Source organism: Vipera ursinii (genome assembly GCF_947247035.1).
Source record: "Vipera ursinii genome assembly, chromosome: 5".
Classification (NCBI taxonomy): domain Eukaryota; kingdom Metazoa; phylum Chordata; class Lepidosauria; order Squamata; family Viperidae; genus Vipera; species Vipera ursinii.
Genome location: NC_139518.1, coordinates 79,064,159 through 79,086,877, shown reverse-complemented (window position 1 = coordinate 79,086,877; position 22,719 = coordinate 79,064,159). Strand labels below are relative to the sequence as shown.

General features: G+C 42.4%; 2 protein-coding genes across 4 annotated transcripts in view; one reads left to right on the top strand and one right to left on the bottom strand.

Annotated features, from left to right (window-relative positions):
* UBE2D1 (ubiquitin conjugating enzyme E2 D1) overlaps positions 1-942 on the bottom strand; it is a 29,892-nt gene extending 28,950 nt beyond the window's left edge. For all 3 annotated transcript variants that reach the window (XM_083364418.1, XM_083364417.1, XM_083364416.1), the window contains exon 1: positions 742-942. Coding sequence is in view for 1 of the 3 variants with exons in the window: in XM_083364416.1 (XP_083220542.1) it covers positions 742-765 (24 nt within the window). In the remaining 2 variants the exon portion in view is untranslated. The remainder of the gene's footprint in view (positions 1-741) is intronic.
* A 2,297-nt stretch (positions 943-3,239) lies between these two features.
* Positions 3,240-22,409, top strand: CISD1 (CDGSH iron sulfur domain 1). Its single transcript, XM_083364842.1, has 3 exons — positions 3,240-3,344; positions 18,410-18,615; positions 22,012-22,409. The coding sequence occupies exons 1-3, from the start codon at positions 3,314-3,316 to the stop codon at positions 22,099-22,101; spliced, it is 327 nt and encodes a 108-aa protein (XP_083220968.1). The 5' UTR covers positions 3,240-3,313; the 3' UTR covers positions 22,102-22,409.
* The last annotated feature ends 310 nt before the right edge of the window (positions 22,410-22,719 follow it).

Sequence of the window (22,719 nt, the reverse complement as noted above, 5' to 3'; positions counted from 1 at the left end):
CTGGAAACCGCCCTGAGTCCTTCGGCCAAAGGGCGGTAGTACAAATCCAATTATTTATTATTTATTTATTTTTATTTTATTACATTTATATACCGCCCTTTCCCCAGAAGGACTCAGGGCGGTTTACAGGGTGATTAAAAAAACCGAGATACAAAAGTTAAAAACAAATTTAAAAAAAAAATATTATATATTTGTCCCTGCATAAATAAAACCCCAGTTAAAATTCCATAAATAATCAATCAATACCGTTGGCCCAATTATCCCTAGAGCAGGGGTCGGCAACCTCGGCTCTTTTATGACTCGTGGACTTCAACTCCCAGAATTCCTGAGCCAGCTATGCTGGCTCAGGAATTCTGGGAGTTGAAGTCCACGAGTCATAAAAGAGCCGAGGTTGCCGACCCCTGCCCTAGAGTTTCTGAGAGAACCTGCCTCCCAAAGAAGGGGGAAAAAAAAAAATAAAATAAAAATAAAAATAAAAAGGTGGTGGTGGGGAGTCATTATTTTCCATCCCCTTTCGCCCTCAAGTCCTTTCGGGTAGGCCCGGGTCCCGCTGTCCTCCCCCTCAGAGACGCCTCTTTCCCGAAACGCAAAGCGGTTTCCCCTCAAGTCTTCTCTGGCTTAACTGCCGCTCTCTCTCTCTCTCTCTCTCGTTTCCCCCCCCCCAACACCTCTCGCCCCAGGCCCGGGTTCCCAACCGACGAAGGGGGTTGCCTGGCCCGGCCCATCCGGGCGCGCGCTCACCTTCTGTATCCGCTTCAGCGCCATGGGCAGCGGGAAATGCGGGCGGACCGGTGTGGGGAAGCTGCGAGGAGGAGGAAGAGGAGGAGGAGGAGGAGGAGAGCGTCGGCTGCTCCAGGAAGGAGGGGGAGGGCGGGCGCTCGCGGGGCGTGTTAAGGCCGGAGCCGAGGTGCCGCTCCGCTTCTCAATCGACGGATCTTTTGTTTCCGCTCCTTACTCACAGACCGCACGCGCCCGCCCGCCCACCCACCTCCTGCTGCCCCCGAAATGCATTCTGGGACGGGTAGTTTCCAGCAGGACGGGCGATGCCGCATCCTCTGGAGTGGCAGAGTTTCGGGGTCGTCCGGATGGCCGGCCCCTCAGCTCGGAAGTGCTTGGTCGAGAAGGGTTCCAGTTATGAACTCGCTGCTGCAGTAATCTAGGAGTAATCTGGGGAGGCGTTAAACAGTTTATTTAAAAAAAAATATTTTTTTTTTGCAAAATAAAAACTATATATATATCAATAAAAACTGTTTCAGTTTTTAATTCTATCCCAGTGTTCGTTTGTGTGTATATATATATATAGATTGCTAACAAAGAATTAAAGGGAGACTGATATGCATTTCAAACTTATTTGTTTTCATCAGTCAGCTATACCCTTCTGAGATTTGAACCTGGGCTGATTGCACATTAGGCAGTTGTTTTTACCTCTAGGCCACAAGCTCTATCTCACTTTGTTAGGTATGGCTGACTGATGAAAACAAATAAGTTTGAAATGCATATCAATCTCCCTTTACAACAGAAAAAAGAAAGAAAAAGAAAAAAACATTTTTAACATTTTAACATTTCTCTGTTTAGGGAATATCAAGGGTTTTTTAATTTCTGCAAATTTCAGCATTCTTTCCAGTCAACTGATATTTCTTCTCTTGGAAGTGGGCATTACTGTTTTGGTCACAATTGGGTGATTCTCTCAACTACCCTTCAGACTTCTCAATTTATTTCTGCTACTGTGCGTGGGTCACCTGAGCTAAGGTAGAAGGGGGAGGATGAGCTTTTTTTTCGTTTCCAAACTAAAGTGCAATATTAAAATCAGTTGGGGCTAAAACTGCATTCATTTATGTCACATAGGTGAGTAAGCAGCTTCTAGCCCCAGAGCCATATAGGGACAGTCACAGTTATTTTTCTGGAAAACCTCTCTGATCATGCTTGACAGGATTATATTCCACCATTTTAAAGTGAAAAACAGATAAAAGCTATGTATAGACCTTTATTCAACCCTAAGAAGAGCTGGCTTTGGTCTTGGAAAAAGGAAAAAAATGGGGCATTATATGTACCTAGTTATTTTCTCCAGTCTGAATAGCTGCACAGCTGGTATTAAAAAAGACCTCAGTTTATCAGGTTACTAAAGAATTATGAGAAATTCAACTAGCATTCAGAAAATGTAGTTCAATGAAGTTGAAATAAATAAAAGGAAACAAATACAATAAATCTCTGCTAAATGCCAGTTATCTCAAAGTGTGTGCCATTGTGAGGATATACATGTACACAACCTTTCAAGCTGTGGGTTGATAGTATTGCTTGGGTGTTTTTGACCCAATTCTGTCCAAACCCCAAAATTAGCATAAAATGTGAATCCTTGCTGCACGTTCAAGGAAATATGATTAAAACTATTGTTTAAACCCAGCCTAGGGGCTCATTTCATTTGTGGGATATGCTTAATCAGAGTTTATCCACATACAGTACAAAGCCATAATATGTCCTATAATTATCTTATGTGAATGGAAGCCATTAGGGGTACTCTAGTGAGTCAGAGAAAGGGACACGGTGGCTCAGTGGGTTAGGACGCTGAGCTTGTCGATCAGAAGGTCAGCAGTTTGGCAGGTCGAATCCCGAGTGCCGCGTAACAGAGTTTTATGACTCGTTCTTTTATGTCCCAGCTTCTGCCAACCTAGCAGTTCGAAAGCACGTAAAAATGCAAGTAGAAAAATAGGGACCACTCCGGTGGGAAGGTAACAGCGTTCCGTGCGCCTTTGGCGTCTAGTCATGCCGGCCACATGACCACGGAGACGTCCTCGGACAAGCGCTGGCTCTTCGGCTTTGAAACGGAGATGAGCACCAGCCCCTAGAGTTGGAAACGACTAGCACACATGTGCGGGGGGGGGGGGAACCTTTACCTAGTGCAGGGGTAGGCAACGTCGGCTCTTTTATGACTCATGGACTTCAACTTCAAGTCCACGAGTCATAAAAGAGCCGAGGTTGCCTACCCCTGACCTAGTGAGTCAGAGTTGACAGTTCAATTCGTTGAGGTGCTCTGCTTAATTGTGGTTTATTCAGGGACCAAACCAACCATAGCTTATTATTTCCCTCGAACGCAGACTAGGAGAAGGGCAACCCAGTTCCATAAAACGAATCCCGTCAGCATCCTTTCCTCTCAAAGGATGGTTCGGGCTCAGCTGGCCCTTTAAGAGCAGAGGCCCTCCCTCGTCGCCATGTTCGGGACCTTGGAGCGCAGGCGCAGTTCGTCCTCTGGGCACAACCCTCGCGTGTCCTTTGCTGGGAGAGCAGAGCGCCTGCGGAGCGTGAGCCGGGCGAGACGATGGGGCGCAGCTCGAATTGCTCTGTGAGGGGTAAGAGCGCGCAGGGAAAGGGCTGTGTGTTTGTGTGTGTGTGTGAGGGGCAGTCTCTTGTGCCGTTTTGCTGGGGACCGGTGGCAACTCTGGCGCCGGTTGCCTTTCTCCCCAATCCTGCAACGTCGCCCTCCTGGGAGGAACGAGCCCACGGGTCTTTTCTCGCGCTCATCCCCACGTGCGCGGCTGCCCTTCAAAGAAAGGCACAGCCTGGCTGCAGTCGGAGCGAGCGGAGCGTTTGTTTTGGTCCCCCGCCCGGCTTTCCTCTGCGACCTTCACACGATCTCCTCCTCCTCCTCCCCCCCTCCCCTTCCTTGCCGGCTGCGTGTCAGGGGCTTGTCTGAAGATTGAATGCTGGCGCTGGCGCGCGTGTTGTGCTCGCCCAGGGTTGTTTTTTCCCCCTCACGCTCTCCCAGCGTGATCTTTCCTCCCTCCCTCCCCCTTCCCACCCACCGGACTTCTCACTTTCCCAGGAATTGTTGAGTCCTCGCTTTCTGGCCCTCCACTTGTTTGCAACCGAGGAGGAAGCCCTCGGCCCCTTTTCCCTGTGGCGCCCTGCTTTCAGGTCTTATTTTTCTGCTGTTCTCTCTCGAAACTCATATCTATCTATATCATATCTATCTATATATCTATCTAATCAATCTATCTATCTATCTATCTATCTATCTATCTATCTATCTATCTATCTATCTATCTATCTATCTATTCATTTGCCTGCTTCCAGGTCTTATTTTTCTGCTGTTCTCTCTCGAAACTCATATCTATCTATATCATATCTATCTATCTATCTATCTATCTATCTATCTATCTATCTATCTATCTATTCATTTGCCTGCTTCCAGGTCTTATTTTTCTGCTGTTCTCTCTCGAAACTCATATCTATCTATATCGTATCTATCTATCTATCTATCTATCTATCTATCTATCTATCTATCTATCTATCTATTCATTTGCCTGCTTCCAGGTCTTATTTTTCTGCTGTTCTCTCTCGAAACTCATATCTATCTATATCGTATCTATCTATCTATCTATCTATCTATCTATCTATCTATCTATTCATTTGCCTGCTTCCAGGTCTTATTTTTCTGCTGTTCTCTCTCGAAACTCATATCTATCTATATCATATCTATCTATCTATCTATCTATCTATCTATCTATCTATCTATCTATCTATTCATTTGCCTGCTTCCAGGTCTTATTTTTCTGCTGTTCTCTCTCGAAACTCATATCTATCTATATCATCTATATCTATCTATCTATCTATCTATCTATCTATCTATCTATCTATCTATCTATCTATCTACATACACACACACGCACGCACACACACACACACACACACACACGTGTAGAGAACAAAGAAACTTGAGCCATGGCATGCTCCACTCCGAATTAGTGGGACGAGGTCCCCTTGTTTAGGATGGATTTTGTTTTCAAAACGGCGTGGGTGGGCCTCCACCAGATCACAATGCTAGGTGGCTCTCTTTCAAACCACCTTTGCCCATGCTCCCTGCCCTTTCTTTAAATTTTAACATGGGTGATGTAAGGTTGCCCACCGGCTCTTGAACCACGTGGTCTTAGAAATCAGAAACAGGCACATAACGTATCAATGTTTAACGAGCTACTGAGTAGTTCTTGACTTAAGGCCGCAATTGAGCCCAACATTTCTGTTGCCAAGCAAGGCAGTTAAGTGAGTTGCACTTTGTTTTGTGACTTTTTTTGGGCCAGGGTTGTTAAGCGAAGCGTTGCAGTTGTTAAGTGAATCATGTGGTTGTCAAGAGAATCTGGCTCCCACCTTCACTCCCCATTGACTTTGCTTGTCAAAAGCTGGCTGGGAAGATCACAAATGGTGATCATATGAACACAAACACACACACACACACACACGTGCGCGCACACACACACACACACACACACACAAAACTCATAAACTAAGGAGAAATTTCCTGACACTGAGAACAACCAGTGGAATGGCTTGCCTTCAGAAATTGTGGCTGCTCCCTCACTGGAAGCTTTTAAAAAAGAGACTGGATATTTGTCTGAGCAGGGGGTTGGACTAGAAGACCTCCAAGGTCCCTTCCAACTCTGTTATTCTCTTATTCTGTTAAATATCTGCCAGTTGCCAAGTGCCTGAATTTTGATCACTTGACCATAGGGATGCTGCAACAGTCATAATTGATTTTTTCCAGTGCCGTTGTAACTTTGAAGAGTTGTAAGTCAGGGACAACCTGTAGTATGATGTTTCAGTGGTGTGTTTTGTCGTTGAGACAATCCTCAGAGCAGTTTTCTTAGAAATATTAATTGCTACAAGAATATTCTTTATCCCAAATGTATGAGGACCCACATGTGACAGTTGTGTGAGGTTGGCACGCTTGCATATTTGAGTGTTCAAGGGCTGCTTTCCAGTTCTAAAAGCAGGTGCTAAAGAGCTCTGCTCAGGTGAAATAACTTTACCTAAGGCTGAGCTATATACCGTATTTTCAGGCGTATAAGACGACTTTTTAACCCATGAAAACCTTCTCAAAAGTCGGGGCCCGTCTTATACGCTGGGTGTTAGGGTTAGGGGCAGTTTATTGTCCGATGTTACAGGAAAAACCAGAGGCAACACCCCTCCACACACACACACACACAGGCAACCTCGGCAGCTCATTGATAGGGGGGGAGGAAGGGGGAGAGAATCACAAAATTGCTGTCTGTTGTTGAGCCCTGCGGGCCCGACACTACGCAGGGGGTCTCGTTCCAAAAACAAGCCCTGCTTCACCTACTCACCCCCCCCCCACTGCACACGGCTCGCTCCATGACCCGGCGCTCCGACAAACAAGGGAGGAGGTCGCCCGTAATCAGCAAGCCCGACTATCAGCTGATCGCCGGTTCCTGGCTCTGCAAACCCAACGACCAGCTGCTTCACGGCGTTTGCACGCGCCTGCATCACAGGGCTTTGCTGAGGACCCCGCAGGCACTCAGGAGGACAGCCCAGTCTGCCTTGCCGTACAGGGAGCCTGGGCACTACAAAACATGCTAGCTGTTCCTTGCCTGCTGACGGACCTGTGCCGGGACTGCATGCTATAGCCTGCGCGCTGGAGGCAAGGGCCAGCTGTTTTCCATCGGTGTCAGATGGACCGGAGCCAGGGACTGCTGGAGGGCGGCCCTGGGACGTGTGGAGGAGCCCGCTGGAGCCAGATACGGATGAGGGGGGGGCAGTTGGTTGGAGAGGGATAGGCACACACTGGGAGCACGTTAGCGTTTTCACCCGGGTTGGGGTAGAGGGGGTTTGGAGAAGAGTCACCCAGGATACTAACAGCAGCAAGGTTTACAACGCTGAAGTTGTCGAGAGTCGGAAGCATGTGGAAGTTAAAGAAATGCAGGCAGGCTCTGGATGCCGGAAGTGTACTTTGTACGTTGCTAAGCACATTGATTTGTGCTTTAGATTGTAAGCTGCCCTGAGTCTTTGGAGAAGGGCGGGATATAAATGGGATTTTTTTAAAAAAATTGCGTCTTGGAAACAGGGAGGGCTGGGCAGGCAGGGAGGGAGGGAGAGCTGACCCACCCAATCCTAGCAGATTTTGTATGCAGTGGGGTAGTCTTATATGGCGAGTATAGCCCAAACCCTATAATTTAACAGGAAAAGTAGGGGGTCGTCTTATACGCCCAGTCGTCTTATACGCTGGAAAATACGGTATCTGTCACACAGCACGAACCAAGCCTGCTTTAAACTGCAAAGAAAGGTGTCAGTTGAAAAAAAAAAGACAGGTCTACCTGTGAAAGTTCAGATTAACTGATTTATTGCTAAAAGCCTATGCAAAAGAATCCTAATGGTCAAAAGCTGGTTAGGATTAGACAAGGGTCAATGGCAGTAAAGGGGGTAGGGGTTACACTTAGTTTGCTTGTGGCTCCTTAACAACTAAACTGATCCTTCTTTTTACTCCTTTCTCTGCTCTGCCGGTCCTTCTCTTACAAAAAGGTGAAGCAACCAAAAATGCTCATACCAAGCAAAGCAGAAGAGATTTTTCATTGCGTGTTCTTTATAGTTTTGAAGATTAGGGTCTCATGCTGTAAATAACCTTAGATGCGCCTAAAAGTTTAGATGTTATTCTCTTTGTGCAAACAAAAATGTCCTTGTGATAAGGATGTGCCTGAAACAGAAAAAACTTACTGCTTTATTTTAAGCTCAGGACAAAACAGTCCTGCTCAGAATGTGCCATTGTTGTCTGTCTTCAGAAGGAAGAAAGGAATCCAATGTTTTGATGGGACAAAAAAAAATCAAAATATTTATTTGTTTGTTTGTTTTATATACCGCCCTTCTCCCGGAGGACTCAGGGCGGTGTACAGAGCAATAAAGTAAGAAAAATACAATAAAGCAACAGAGTAAGAAAATTGTAAAACCCAAATCCATCAGGCCAGGCCGGCTTGTTGGAATAGATAAGTTTTTAGATCGTGCCGGAAGGAGCGAAGGTCGGGGCCCATCCGGATTTCAGCTGGTAAGCGGTTCCAAAGGATTGGCGCACCCACCGAGAATGCTCTCCCCCTGGGGGTCACCAGCCGACATTCTCTGACCGGTGGCACCCTGAGGAGGCCTTCTCTGTGGGAGCGCACAGGACGGAGGGATGTTGACGCTGGCAGTAGGTGCTCCCATAGGTAATCCGGACCCACGCCATGTAAGGCTTTGTATGTCATCACTAGCACCTTGAATTTCACCTGGAAGGCAACTGGAAGCCAGTGCAACTCACAGAGCAGAGGTGTAATATGGGAGTATCGGGAAACCCCCAAAAGCATTCGTGCAGCTGCACTTTGCACCAGCTGAAGCTTCCGAGTGGTTCTCAAGGGCAGCCCCATGTAAAGAGCGTTGCAGTAGTCAAGACGAGAGGTCACAAGTGCATGGGTGACTGTACGCAAGGCATCCAGGTCCAGATAGGGTCGCAGCTGGCGCACCAGACGAACCTGGTCATAGGATTGAGAAAAGCCCAGATGGATATATCTGTACTGCTCATTTTTTGCATATGGCTAACATCTGGCATGATGTAAGAATTCTTAACAGTACAAATGCAAATTCATTGGCTGAGATTTCCTTTCACTATTGCTCCAACCTGTGGTGTACTTTTGTCGATTATCAATACATGGAGGCTTTATTTTTATGAAGGCTGGAAAGAGGAAAAAAAACTTCAGTATTTGTGATATTCTGAATATATTTCAAGAGCCCTAAAATCTAAGCTTCTTCTCTTCATCTTAGTTTGGACTTAAGATAATAAGATAGAATGGCTAAACCTACATACAAAATAGCATTCACTTCACTGTGTGAAATGTTTATGAAATGGAAAAGAACAAATCATCTTAGTTTTAGGTACACCTTTAAAATATATGTATATTATATAAAAATCCAATTTTATGTTATGCCGTATCTATGGTATATAAGTACTTATTTGCCACTTGATAATAAGGAGAAGACAGCTAACTGAAATAGTGCTATTTCTTTAAAAAATACCTGGGCTTTGTACCAATTGACTAGAAATATGCAGAGACGCGGTGGCTCAGTGGGTTAGGATGCTGAGCTTGTCGATCAGAAGGTCGGCAGTTTGGCGGGTCGAATCCCGAGTGCCGCGTAACAGAGTGAGCGCCTGTTACTCGTCCCAGCTTCTGCCCACCTAGCAGTTCGAAAGCACGTAAAAATGCAAGTAGAAAAATAGGGACCACTACGGTGGGAAGGTAACAGCGTTCCGTGCGCCTTTGGTGTCTAGTCATGCCGGCCACATGACCACGGAGACATCCTCGGACAAACGCTGGCTCTTCGGCTATGAAACGGAGATGAGCACCGGCCCCTAGAGTCGGAAACGACTAGCACGCATGTGCGGGGGAACCTTTACCTTTACCTTATGCAGAGACAAAGAATTCCCATTGTTAGAGAACTTGTGCTACTGACAAATTTCTCCTCCAGAGGAAAGGGAGAATAGATTGTTTGTCCTTGACTGTACACCCTCAAAGAGGACTTAATCAAGAAAGTGAAATTAGCAGGAATATTGGAAGAAAGTCATTGAAGTGAAGCTAAGATTGAATTTATTCAGACATATATCTTGAATTTCAAAATGGATTTTTATCAACAGTGTTAGATTTTATGGCAAGAGAAACCAAACTGAAAAGGATTACAAGAGGTGTGGGAGTTATTAAAGAAGACATCGTAAAAGCAAAATTGTTCCAATGAATTAAAAAAAACAGTATAGCAGAAGAAGCTAATATATGGCTGCCTACAAAGTCATATGGCAATCTGGAACAAAAAAGTACAGATACAAAAATATATTTTTAGAGATGGAAACAGAGATAGTATTCTAAAGAATACTACATACAATTAATCTTTGCGGAAGGAATCCATGATAATTTATGGTAGCAAAAAACAGTCTGGTAGCACCTTTTTCAATTAACAAATGTTCTTAAAAGTTACATGCTTTCATGAGGACAAAGCTTCAGAGCATTCAATCTCACAGGATATTCCATTACAGATTTCAGAGTCACTATTTTGAAAAAAAAATTGAAATTTAATTCCAACATTAAGCAAGAGGTAGTTAAATTCAAATACATCCAAAGATTTCAGACAATCTAAGAATGTTTCAACCAACATAATGGTGTTTTTTTAACAAATTGCAATTATTAATTGATGAGGTATTTGGAACCTCTCATGTAATCTGTATCTATATTATCAACCTCGACCTTTCTGTTGCCTCAGGCGAATTTAAATGCTATATGAATGTAGCCATCTGAGGATTTTTATTTTTAATTTTGAAGAACAGAACCTCCCATTTCTGCACCGGAAAGCCTTGGAACACCCTTCTTCATGAGACTGTGCAGGCCTCACCTTTTTAATCTTCCAGAAGGGTGTAAAACAGGGCTTTTCAACCAGTGGTACGGGTACCACCTGTGGTACATTGGCACCTGGCAGGTGGTACATGACCATCCTAGAAAAGTGGTATTGGGGGAGGGGAATGAGCTGAACTGGTGGCAGCACCGCAGAAGCCTGAGCAAGAGATGGCTGGAGCTACAGGGCTGTCAGGGCTCAGCGGAAGCGCCAGGATTAGCGCTTCTTTGGGGCAGTCAGGGCTCAGCGGAAGCGCTATGATCAGCGCCAGGCTCTAGCTGGAGCTCGGCGCTAATCCCAGCGCTTCCGCTGAGCCCATAAGAAGCACCAATGAGCTGGAATGTTGCAGCATCTCCAGGGTCTTGTGCTTTACATTCAGATGCTTGGCAACTGATTCATATTTATGACGGTCACAGTGTCCCAGGGTCATGTGAAGTGATCAAAACCTGCTGAAACCACCCAGCAGATGGGGGGGGGAATAAAAACCAAATATCCCCACCCCACCCCCACTGCCAATCCTCAACAGAAATGCTCACAACAATGAAAACCTTGGACAGGAGGAAGGGCACCGCCAGGCAGGCAGGCAGGTGTCTTGCTCGGCTGTGGCTTAGGGGCACTTTTTTCAGTGCCATTGTAACTTCGAACAGTCACTAAGCGAACTGTTGTAAGTCGAGGACTACCTGTACTTCATCACTTTTTTCCTTTTTTTGGTCATGTTTTTGACACCTTGCTAGGTGACTGGTGGTACTCGGATGTTGCAACATCCTAAAAGTGGTACAATGGGTGAAAAGGTTGAAAAGCCCTGGTGTAAAAAACTGGGTCTTACCCCAGGTGCTAGGATAGGGTAAGGTTAGAGTTTGAAGACAGCGGTGCTGGTTGCATCAAAGATGTTTTTTTTCTTTTATAACTGGTTTTTATCACCATAATAATAGAATAGAAATATTTATTGGCCAAGTGTGATTGGACACAGAAGGAATTTGGTACATAAGCTCTCAGTGTGCATACATATATTACTTTTGAATATATTATTACTTGAATATATTGATATTACTTGGATATATGTATTACATATATTACTTGATATTACATATCAATACATATACTGTATTACTTTTATATATTTGGGTTCATACAACTATTGTGATTGGCCCAGATGTACGAATGGCCATATAAGTCTTTTAGATAAAGATGAATTGCCAGCTAAACTTCATTCTTTATATCCGTTTTTCTTAAAGTTTTACTTTCCCTCCCTTTTCCTGTTGGATTGCCAAAGAAGCCATTTATTCTCCCTATACACAGCAGGAGAATTTTCAGATACTTGAGGCTTCCACTCTTACACGGCTTTTTCCTTTTAAGTAGCTGCCTTATTGGATCAGAATGCCTGCCAGAGTGATTCTCCCTCCTGCTTGGCTAATCAGAAGGCAATAAACTCTTCCCATGCTATCTTAAGGAGCAGTTAGGGAAGCTGAGTGGTTCCCAAACTGGACAGAATGAAGCATTGTTTCTTTTCTCTCCCCGCCAACCCACTGATCCAGAGTACCAAGGTCCAAATAAAATATTTGGTCAAACACAAATATAAACAATGCAAATGCTACCATGCACAGACAACTGTGGCTTAAGACTTGGAATGAGATCCAATCTAGTCTTAGTAATCCAAGGATATGGTTAAAGCAGCATTGAATAAATAAATATAACAATGTAGAAAACCTAAAAGCAACAAAAGAGCACTTTTAGCCATCCACCAGAACGAGAGATGATTTACTAGAACCCAGATTTGTCCACTTAGTATTTTTCAGCCCCAGTCTAATAAATACTAGGAGTCATTTGACACGGGTCAAAGTACCAGCAAAAGCAGCATTGGAAGGCAGTGTTCTGTTTGCTGGTACTTTGCCAAAGTTTCTGCCTCGCGTAGAGCTGTAGATAAAATGACATACCAAGATCCACCAGTAGAAGGCTGTGTTGCTTCTCCATCACCAGAGCACCTGGGTATTTTGTACAGTTGGTCCTAGCTGCATCATAAAACTGGAAGACATAACCTCACCACTGAGTCATATTGTCTTCCAGGTGGCCGTGGCAAACACTGATGATCCAGGCCATGCAATCATCTGCTTGCCTTGGTTTAATCAGAAAAGTTCTCAATTCTGTTCAAGATATGCAAAGAGAATAGGAACTGGAGAGCGTTGTGAATCTCAGAAGGGTCAGTTGACATGCGATGTTTCCTGTTCTGTATAGAAAATCTGAAACCTGTTAAGATGGGCGTGATTCTCCACAGAGGGCAACCTGGATGAAAATGCCTTGAACATCAAATGGTTCAGAGAGGTTTTTTTATGCTTCTTCATTCTTCTTCTGACCTGTTTTCTGTGTAACATGTACATGAAGAATGCAGAAGTTATTTTTGCAGCTATCAATAAGCTGAAAAGACTCTGTCTGAGCCTTTATCAGACATGATCTTTCTATCAGACATGATCTTCAGACATGATCTTCTCTGCCTGTTTTATAACTATATTTGCAGGTCATGTCCACTTTCCACAAGGGATAGGGAATGTGCCAGCCATTTTTTTTTGCCAGCTATCTCTTGAAATGTAAGACAAGGAACTAAATGTGTAAAGAAAGCAAGGATTGGAACTGGTTAGCTAATAACTTTGTTTTTTCCCAGCAAGCTTGACTACAAGCCATTCTTGCATAGGGACCAGGTGGATTAAACCCTGTGTAGCCTATTGCTACAAGGGACAGCTGTTGCTGCCCTGGCAGGTAGGATGGCCCACTCTACTAGAATCACAGCTACATTGGTTACAGGAAGTCCTCAATTTATGACCATAATTGGAACCAGAATTGCTATTGCTAATTGATGCAGTTATTAGATGAGTTGTGCCCGATGTCTCTTATGCCACAGTCATTAAATGAATCCTGCTTCCCCCGTTGACTTTGCTTATTAGAAGTCCTGGAAAGGTTGCAAATGGTGATCACATGATCCCTGTGAAGCTGCAACCAGTGTTACTACATGCTGGTTGTCAAGTGCCTGAATTTTGATCACATGACTGCGGGGTCACTGCAGCAATCGTAAGTGCAAGGATCAATAATCAAGTCGCTTTTTTCAGGAGTCATAATTTCAAATGGTTGTTAAATGGTCATAAGTGAAGACTTTACTTTCTGTACAGATGTCCAGTGGAGTAAAATATGCAGGATAACAACACAGTCTCTGCCTATCAGAAGCACTATGAATGTAGTTGGTTTGGCAGATGAGTCGTGCAACAGGTAGTGCCTTCTTGCTGAACCTCCCCAGGAAATAGATCCATCTGTTGGCAACTATTCCAATTCGTGATATTCTATAGCTGGTAAAATTAAACAGTGGACTTCACTCTGAAGCACTTTTATCTACTATAGAAAGACATTATCCACACACGTACGCCTTAGTTGAAGACAGGTTTTTCACTGTAGACATTTGTGTTTACATTTCTTTTTCTTCTATCTTATTTATGGAATTTTTTAAGCCTTGTCAGTTCTTTAATTAGTTTTTTTGGGGGGTTGTTCTTTACTGCTACCTAAGGACTACAGAGAGGGATGCGGTGGCTCAGTGGGTTAGGACGCTGAGTTTGTCGATCAGATGGTCGGCAGTTTGGCGGGTCGAATCCCGAGTGCCGTGTAACAGTGAGCGCCTGTTACTGCATTGGTTACCAGTTGTCTTCCGGGTGAGGTTCAAGGTCTTGGTGATGGTTTTCAAGTCCTTACATGGCATGGGTCCGGAATACCTCGGGGACCACCTGCTGCCGGCGTCGACTCCCCTCCGCCCTGTGCGTTCCCACAGAGAGGGCCTCCTCAGGGTGCCTCCGGTCAGAGAATGCTGGCTGGTGGCCCCCAGGGGGAGGGCCTTCTCTGTGGGCGCCCCGGCTTTATGGAACCAACTGCCGGTTGAGCTCCGGATGGCACCGGATCTTCGCTCCTTCCGGCGCGGGTTAAAGACCCATCTATTCGAACAAGCTGGCCTGGCCTGATGGGGGAATGTTAGGGTTTTAATGTTTTTATATTTTGATTGTTTTAATTCGGGCAATAATTTAATCCTTTTTTAACTTTTGTATTTCTATTTGTATGCCCTGTTCACCGCCCTGAGTCCTTCGGGAGAAGGGCGGTATAAAAATTCAATAAAACTAAACTAAACTAAACTTGTCCCAGCTTCTGCCAACCTAGCAGTTCGAAAGCACGTAAAAATGGAAGTAGAAAAATAGGGACCACTACGGTGGGAAGGTAACAGCATTCTGTGCGCCTTTGGTGTCTAGTCATGCCGGCCACATGACCACGGAGACGTCCTTGGACAAGCGCTGGCTCTTCGGCTTTGAAATGGAGATGAGCACCGGCCCCTAGAGTTGGAAACGATTAGCACGCATGTGCGGGGGAACCTTTACCTTTAAGAACTACAGAAGACTATTTGATCCTGTTTAAAAGAAACCACCCATCCAGCTAATAATAAAAAAGAAATTTCGTGATAAATCCAACATTCCATCCCACTTCATGCTGTATCAATTAGACTCTACCTCAAGTGGTGTTTCCATTTAAATATTTAAGAGTTGTTGAGAAAGGCAACAAGGATATTCCAAAAATAAGTATGAAACAAGACTGAAAGAATTGGGAATGTCTGTTTTTGGGAAGAAAAGGTTTCTTTAAATATTGGAAAAGTAACTGCGCAGAAGGCTCTCCCTTATAGAGCACAAGGCAATCATAGTTTTAAGCTTCAGAAAGGTAGATTCTGATTAAATGTTTGAAAAAGACATTTTAACAGTCAGAGAGAAATTATTCAGTTCCTGAATAATGTTGGATTCCAAGTAGAATTGATTGCCTAAATGACCTATTTCAGCTCTTCAAATATAATATCCCTGCATAAATCCTGTTAAGAATTTCAGTATTTTTCAATATTCAGTTCCATATTGTATTTTTGGGAAACAGCACAATGTTAATAACATACATAAGCATCTTTTATAATTTGTATCCTAGAAGTATTTCATTTTTTAAAAATTGAAATTGGCATTTGAAAAAAAAATATTCTAATTTATTTCCAGTTTCAGGGACTTTGGGAAATTGAAGGTTTGTAAGAATTCAGAAAACATCAACTGTATTTTTCATGTTACTTGATTATTTGATCTCTTGAGTACTTTTTTCACTTGCTGCAAGAGAGACAGAGACATCTGAGAAGCAGAAACAGATAAAGGCAATCCAAAGATGCTACAAATTGCAAACACATTATTTTTGATGCCTCAAGTTGCTTTCTAATCTGCAACAACTGAAAGTGCTTTGGCAACATTATATACTGTTTATTTATTGGATGCATTTATGCCCAGCTCTGGAATCTGAAATGATCCTAGGGAAGTTGGCAAAATAAACAATAAAAACAAAGTATTCTGTAACCGTTATTTATTAGATGTATATGCTGTCCATCTCATCCGAGGTTATAGACTTCTTTGAGAGGCAGATAATAATCACTTTAAAGAGTGGTAGATTTTTTTGTTTTGTTTAATACCTTTTTGACTTGTTTGTTCAAACTAGATTTATACAATATTAACCAAATTTAAATTAGATTTTTAAAAGCATTTTTAATGTTTTGTGTAAAAAATTTATACAGAATTATAATAACTTTATTTTACCTACTAATGTAAAGACGAGAGATAAAATAACAGCCCTGCTAACAAAGTTCTCTAAAAGTGCAAAGACAAAAGAATCAGAAATTTTGAGGTGATGAAGAAGAATCTGAAGAGAAATACAGGGGAAATAAATAAATAGTGAAACAAAAAGATGCAAAACATGCTCTTGCAAATTGATTTTCTGGTCTGCAGTGTACCTTTTATTGATTAAAACTTAATTATGGAAGCCAGCTATAAAAGGAAATCCTTTGAAAAGTATATTAATTAAGCTCTTCAGATCATCAGTCTCTCTTTTAGAGAAAGCTAGCCAGATCAAATGAGGATATTAGTATAATTAAAAACTGGTGATAGTTGTATATCATGCTATCAATATTTATTTATTTTATTTGATTTATATACCGCCCTTTTCCCGAAGGACTCAGGGCGGTTTACAGGGCAAATTTAAAAAAAGATACAATATACAGATTAAAATACAATTAAATTAATAGCCCCAACACTTTAAAATTGAATTTAAAACCTTAAAAACCCCTCAGTCCATGCCGGCCAGCTCAAATAGCCAGGTTTTTAGGTCCGGGCAAAACGAATGAAGGTCGGGGGCGATCTGGAGTTCCACCGGCAGCTGATTCCATAGGGCAGGCGCGCCCACCGAGAATGCTCTCCCCCTGGGAATCACCCGCCGGCACTCCTTGACCGGCGGGACCCTGAGGAGGCCTTCCCTGTGGGAGCGCACAGGACGATGGAAGTTGACACTGGCAGCAGGTGCTCCCTAAGATAATCTGGACCCATGCCATTTAGGGCTTTATAGGTCATCACCAGCACCTTGAATCTCACCCGGAGGGCAACTAGAAGCCAATGCAGCTCCACACATCCATCACCGTTGATTAAACTGGTAGCAATCCACATCCTGATGATTTCACAAGTATATACCTTCTTACTAGGTAGTAAAATCATTGCAGTTTATAAATAAAATTTATTTGAAACAATTTAGAATAATATATTTATGTACCTTCTAAAAATGACGTGTGAATTCTGAAGAGTATATTTACGGCTAGATCATATCAAACATAATCCATGTCATTTTTATTAGAAATAAGCATGTTCAAGAATTTTTTATGAGTTAATAATTACTGCTTTAGATTACGACTTAGAGTAAATCTACCACTTCTTGTGTTTAACCAAAAATATGAGCAAAGTCAGGTACTTCTGAAAAAGTTGTGCACTGGATAGTAGTTTAAGGAAGGGCGTTAGAAGAGTTTGGTGGGATCAGCAAACTGCAGTTAGAAATAAGAAATAAAATTAATTGCAAAGCAAACATGTTTTAACTTTGACAATTGGGACATATTTTCATGTTTAATAACGCAGAGTCAATTTTTGAAGTTACAAATTTGTCACATGTAGAATTATAAAACTTTTGTACTTTAGATTCTGTCATTTATTGACTTCTGAATGATCAATTTGCAGCGACTGGATTGACTTTTGAGGTATACCACAAAGATGTATATACAGTACATCTTAACACAATTCTACATATAATCTAGTATCTTGTTCTGGTGATGGGTGGAGTGTTTGTTTGGTTTTGGATTTTGGTATTTTCAAGCCATTGTTGACTCCTGGAAACTGCCTGGACTAGTCCATGCAGTTTTCTTGGCAAGATTTCAGAAGCCATTATCTTTTTCCTATGGCTGAAAAGATGTGGCCGACCTAAGGTCACACCACTGGCTTTGTGCCTAAGTCAATACTAAATTTCACAGTCTCCTGGTTTCTAGTCTTATCAGTCCTGTATCTTGGTATGTGATGCTCTTTCTAATAATAATTCCCAAAATTAAATAGGTTCTTCCCTTGAAGTGGTAATCTAATGTATGTTTCTTGAAATCCTTGATGCAAACTCATATAATTAATATATGTAACTAATATTCTAAGGGATGCGGTGGCTCAGTGGGTTAGGACGCTGAGCTTGTCGATCAGAAGGTCGGAAGTTTGGCGGGTCGAATCCCGAGTGCCGCGTAACAGAGTGAGCGCCTGTTACTCATCCCAGCTTCTGCCAACCTAGCAGTTCGAAAACACGTAAAAATGCAAGTAGAAAAATAGGGACCACTACGGTGGGAAGGTAACAGCATTCCATGCGCCTTTGGTGTCTAGTCATGCCGGCCACATGACCACGGAGACGTCCTCGGACTAGCGCCGGCTATTTGGCTTTGAAACGGAGATGAGCACCGGCCCCTAGAGTTGGAAACAACTAGCACGCATGTGCGGGGGAACCTTTACCTTTACCTTTTAACTAATATTCTACCATTAGAGGAAATATTAAGATGCAGTCATTTACCACTTACTGAGGAGTAAGCCCTCTTGGTATGACTGGAATATAATTCTGAGTAGTCATGTATAGGAGGACTGCATTTTATAGATTCAGTCCTGTACGTAAAGATAATCCAAGTTCTGAAGAAAAAAGCATGCAGAGAATTGGACAGGTTTGGAGGGAAAAGGGAAAAACTATTAAAAGACAGATGGCAGAAAACGTCTTGCAACTCTTTGATATTTTTCAGGGTCAGATTGTATCAATGAAAATTTTGACTGGTTTTCTATTTTTCTTTCAGTTGAATGGATTGCTGCAGTCGCCTTTGCTGCAGGAACGGCAGCTGTGGGGTATCTCGCTTACAAAAAGTTTTTTAGCAAACGCAAAGGCTGTAATGGAATGGTGAACCTCCATATTCAGAAAGATAATCCCAAGGTAGTTCATGCATTTGATATGGAAGATTTGGGAGAGAAAGCAGTTTACTGCCGATGTTGGAGATCTAAAACGGTGAGAGAAGAACATGCTCAATCTCTTGTAAATTTTTATTGCGAACGTATTTGCTGAATTTCCAAAACAAACTAATGAGTGCTAGATTATAATTGTCAGGAGGAAAAATAAACAGAATGGCTGGTGCTAGAGAACTACATTTTCATTGATCCTTGAAATGATCAGTGTTTTAAATGTAGAAATCCGGATGATGTCTTAAGAGAAATGTGAAGGCTCAGGAAAATTGGGAGAGGGAAAAATGTTCAAAGAGATTTCTGCAAAATCTTTTTAAAGAATTGGAATATCCTGTATTTATAAATTAAAGGCTAAGAGTTCCACAGAATATTTTATGGTCTTAAGTTAAAACCAATTCAACAAGATATACTGTTTTATGTTTGTTGGATGTGCCAGAGATATTTTCAGAAAGATTGCGTTTCAACATCTTTATGTTCAGAAAATAAAATGGATCAGGGTACATTTATTCATATGATATTGGTTTGTCCTGTTGACTTGTTTTTCGTTCAGTAGCCATATCTTTGTTAAGCTAGGCTTACAAAGATCAGTATGGTTTAAAGATGTGAATCTACTTTTAAGCTATATATATATAACTAAAATAAAGGATGCGGTAGCTTAGTGGATTAGGACGCTGAGCTTGTCAATCAAATGGTTGGCAGTTTGGCGGGTCGAATCCTGAGTGCTGCGTAGCAGAGTGAGCGCCTGTTACTCGTCCCAGCTTCTGCCAACCTAGCAATTCGAAAGCATGTAAAAATGCAAGTAGAAAAATAGGGACCACTACGGTGGGAAGGTAACAGCATTCCATGCGCCTTTGGTGTCTAGTCATGCCAGCCACATGACCACGGAGACGTCCTCGGACTAGCGCTGGCTCTTCAGCTTTGAAACGGAGATGAGCACCAGCCCCTAGAGTCGGAAATAACTAGCACACATGTGCGGGGGAACCTTTACCTTTACCTTTTATATAACTAAAACTTGGAATCTATTAAGAATGATAAATTTCTTGGGCATAAGAACAATGAAAGAATCACTTTTCAAGGTAAAGAAAATGCAGTCTCAAGACATTAATTCAAATTATGTTTTTTGAACTGGTAATTAACAAAGTTGGAAGACTAATAATTCATAAGTCAAGATTCAATTGTTTGTTTAAATCAGGGGTCTTCAAACTCGGTCCTTTTATGACTCGTGGACCTCAACTCCCAGAATTCCTCAGCTGGGCATGCTGGCTGAGGAATTCTGGGAGTTGAAGTCCACAAGTCATAAAAGGGCCAAATTTGAAGACCCTTGGTTTAAAACAGGGGTCTTCAAACTCGGCCCTTTTATGACTCATGGACTTCAGCTCCCAGAATTCCTCAGCCAGGTACGCTGGCTGAGGAATTCTGGGAGCTGAGGTCCATGAGTCATAAAAGGGCTGAGTTTGAAGACCCCTGATTTAAAACCTAGTCTGAATACTCTTATAGACCAGGGCTTTTCAACTTTTTCACCCATTGTACCACTTTTAGGATATGGCAACATCCAAGTACCACCAGTCGCTAGCAAGGTGTCAAAAACTTGATGATCAAAAAAAAAAGAAAAAGAAAAAAGTGATGAAGTACAGGTAGTCCTCAACTTACAACAGTTCACTTAGTGACTGTTCGAAGTTACAGTGGCACTAAGAAAAGTGCCCCCCAAGCCACAGCCGAGCAAGACACCTGCCCACCGGGTGGCGCTCTTCCTCCTGTCCGAGGTTTTCATTGTGAGCATTTCTGTTGAGGATTGGCAGCAGGGGTGGGGTAGGGTGGCTGTTTGGTTTTTATTCCTCCCCTGCTGGGTGGTTGCAGCGGGTTTTGGTCACTTCATATGACTCTGGGACACTGTGACCGTCATAAATATGAATCAGTTGCCAAGCATCTGAATGTAAGTCACAAGACCTTGGAGATGCTGCAACGTTCCAGCTGATTGGCGCTTCTTCTGGGCTCAGCAGAAGTGACAGGATAGGCGCCAAGCTCCAGCTGGAGCCTGGAGCCGATCCTGGTCCTTCCGCTGAGCTCCAACAGCCCTGCAGCTCCAGCCATCTCTCGCTCAGGGTTGTGTGATGCTGCCACCGGTTCAGCTCATTCCCCTCCCCCGCTGCCACTTTTCTAGGATGGTCGCATACCACCTGCCAGGTGCCAACGTACCACATGTGGTACTCGTACCACTGGTTGAAAAGCCAGTGGTATAGACAAAGGGTTTTTTATTTTAAAACAGAAAATAAAAGGAAGAAAAAATCCTTTCTCTATCTTGTTTTGTTTTTCTCAGAAAACAGATTAAACATGAAACATTTTTAACCTTTTAGTTTTAAATGATAGGGAAAGTGAAAGAAATTGGTCTGTGATTGCTGATAGCAATAGTGCTTCAGGTTCAGAATATGAAATTATTAATATTTTATGGAGCAAAATACATGTCCTGCATTTTCCCTACATTTTGTGAAAGTTTATTCAAACCAAAAAATGCGTAATAGATGGAATGATTTATAAGATATTTATTTATATATGTATAGTTGCTACTACTCTGCCCAAGCAAAAGTATTTATCACAACGAAAGCTGTTAATCCTCTTCTGATTAATGCATACAAATCCAAGTTTTCATACTGATCCTGGGAGAGATCCACTTTTACTTACAATGAAAAGGGAAGAAATGGTAGGGCTTTCATTCTGGTAGAACAACATTTATTTGTGTGTTTGTTAAATTTATTTGTTGTCCTATCTCACCGTGAAGCTACTCTAGGTGGCTTACAACCAGGGCTTTTTTTCTCATAGAACGCCCAGAACGGAGTTCCGGCACCTTTTTTAGATGGAACCTTGTAGGGTAGGCAAGGCGGGTTGTATGACATATGTGAGTTCCGGCACCTTCTTCTTTTACAAAAAAAGCACTGCTTACAACAGTAAAAACAAAGAAATGAAAAGTAGTTTAAACATAGCAGTAGCAAAGTAATGGAACAATGGAATAAACAATGAAAAAGAAAACAGTGAGAATACAGCAATATGAGAATAGAAGATGGGTGGGTGGGGAAGCAGGCAGTGAGGTGGAGTTTGCTATGAAACTTATCAAAAGTGCTAATAGCCACCTCCAATATGGTACTCCCCTACTGGGTCCCCAGGCCAACTGGCAGAGCCAGATCTTCAGGCCCTTATTTACAATGCTGCAGAGTTGATGCTTGGAGCAATCAGCAAGTTCTTTCACAGATCTAGAGTTAATAACAAAAGTTGTCTGTCAGGATTTAGTCCAGACTGCAACTTGGATGAAAAGAGAATGGACCAAGAAGGCAGACATATTTTTGCAGAAAAGGTTTGCCAACAACTGGATAGACTACGTTTTCTTTTACTCTAATACTGACTCTTTATCTTGCTGAAGGTGTACATTAAATACATGTTTTCCTTTCAGTTCCCCTTATGTGATGGGTCTCATACGAAACATAATGATGAAACAGGTGACAACGTGGGACCTCTAATCATCAAGAGGAAAGACGTGTGAGCAGCAGATAGCTGATTACACCATCAAAATGATATTGTGGTGTTTTCTGCTCACCAGTGATTGGTGTGAGAGAAGATCTTAATTTCGCCGAAGATGTTTAGATGTGGTATACAATACACTGCAGCACATGTAGTTCATGTTGCTTGCTTAAAACACTACAATGTGTATGTTAGAAACAATACCTGTGACTTGCTGATTTTTTTTTTTGTCGTGTTAAATGCACATTCTCATTAAGTGTAAAAAAATAAAAACCCTTTAGAAGGTACTTGAAACAATGGAGATGATACATTAAATTATTTTCAAATACACTGTGTTCTCCTAAATTGTCCTTGCCAAGAGTCATGAGATTAAACTATATTTTTGTCAATTTCTAAATAATATCTAGTTTTCTGCTTTTAAAAAAAAACAGATCTGCAGTATGCAAGGTATCCAAAAGACCAAAATGTATACATTTTAAGTATGCAGAAACATTGCAGTTGAAAAGTATATTGCACAACATTGGCAGACACAACAGCTTACTGCCTTATGTATATCTCTTCTCTTCTTACATATCTGTGGCAGGATAGGATGGCTGGCTGGAGGTAAGTGGTTGGGTCTGGGCAAAGGTCATGAATTGTT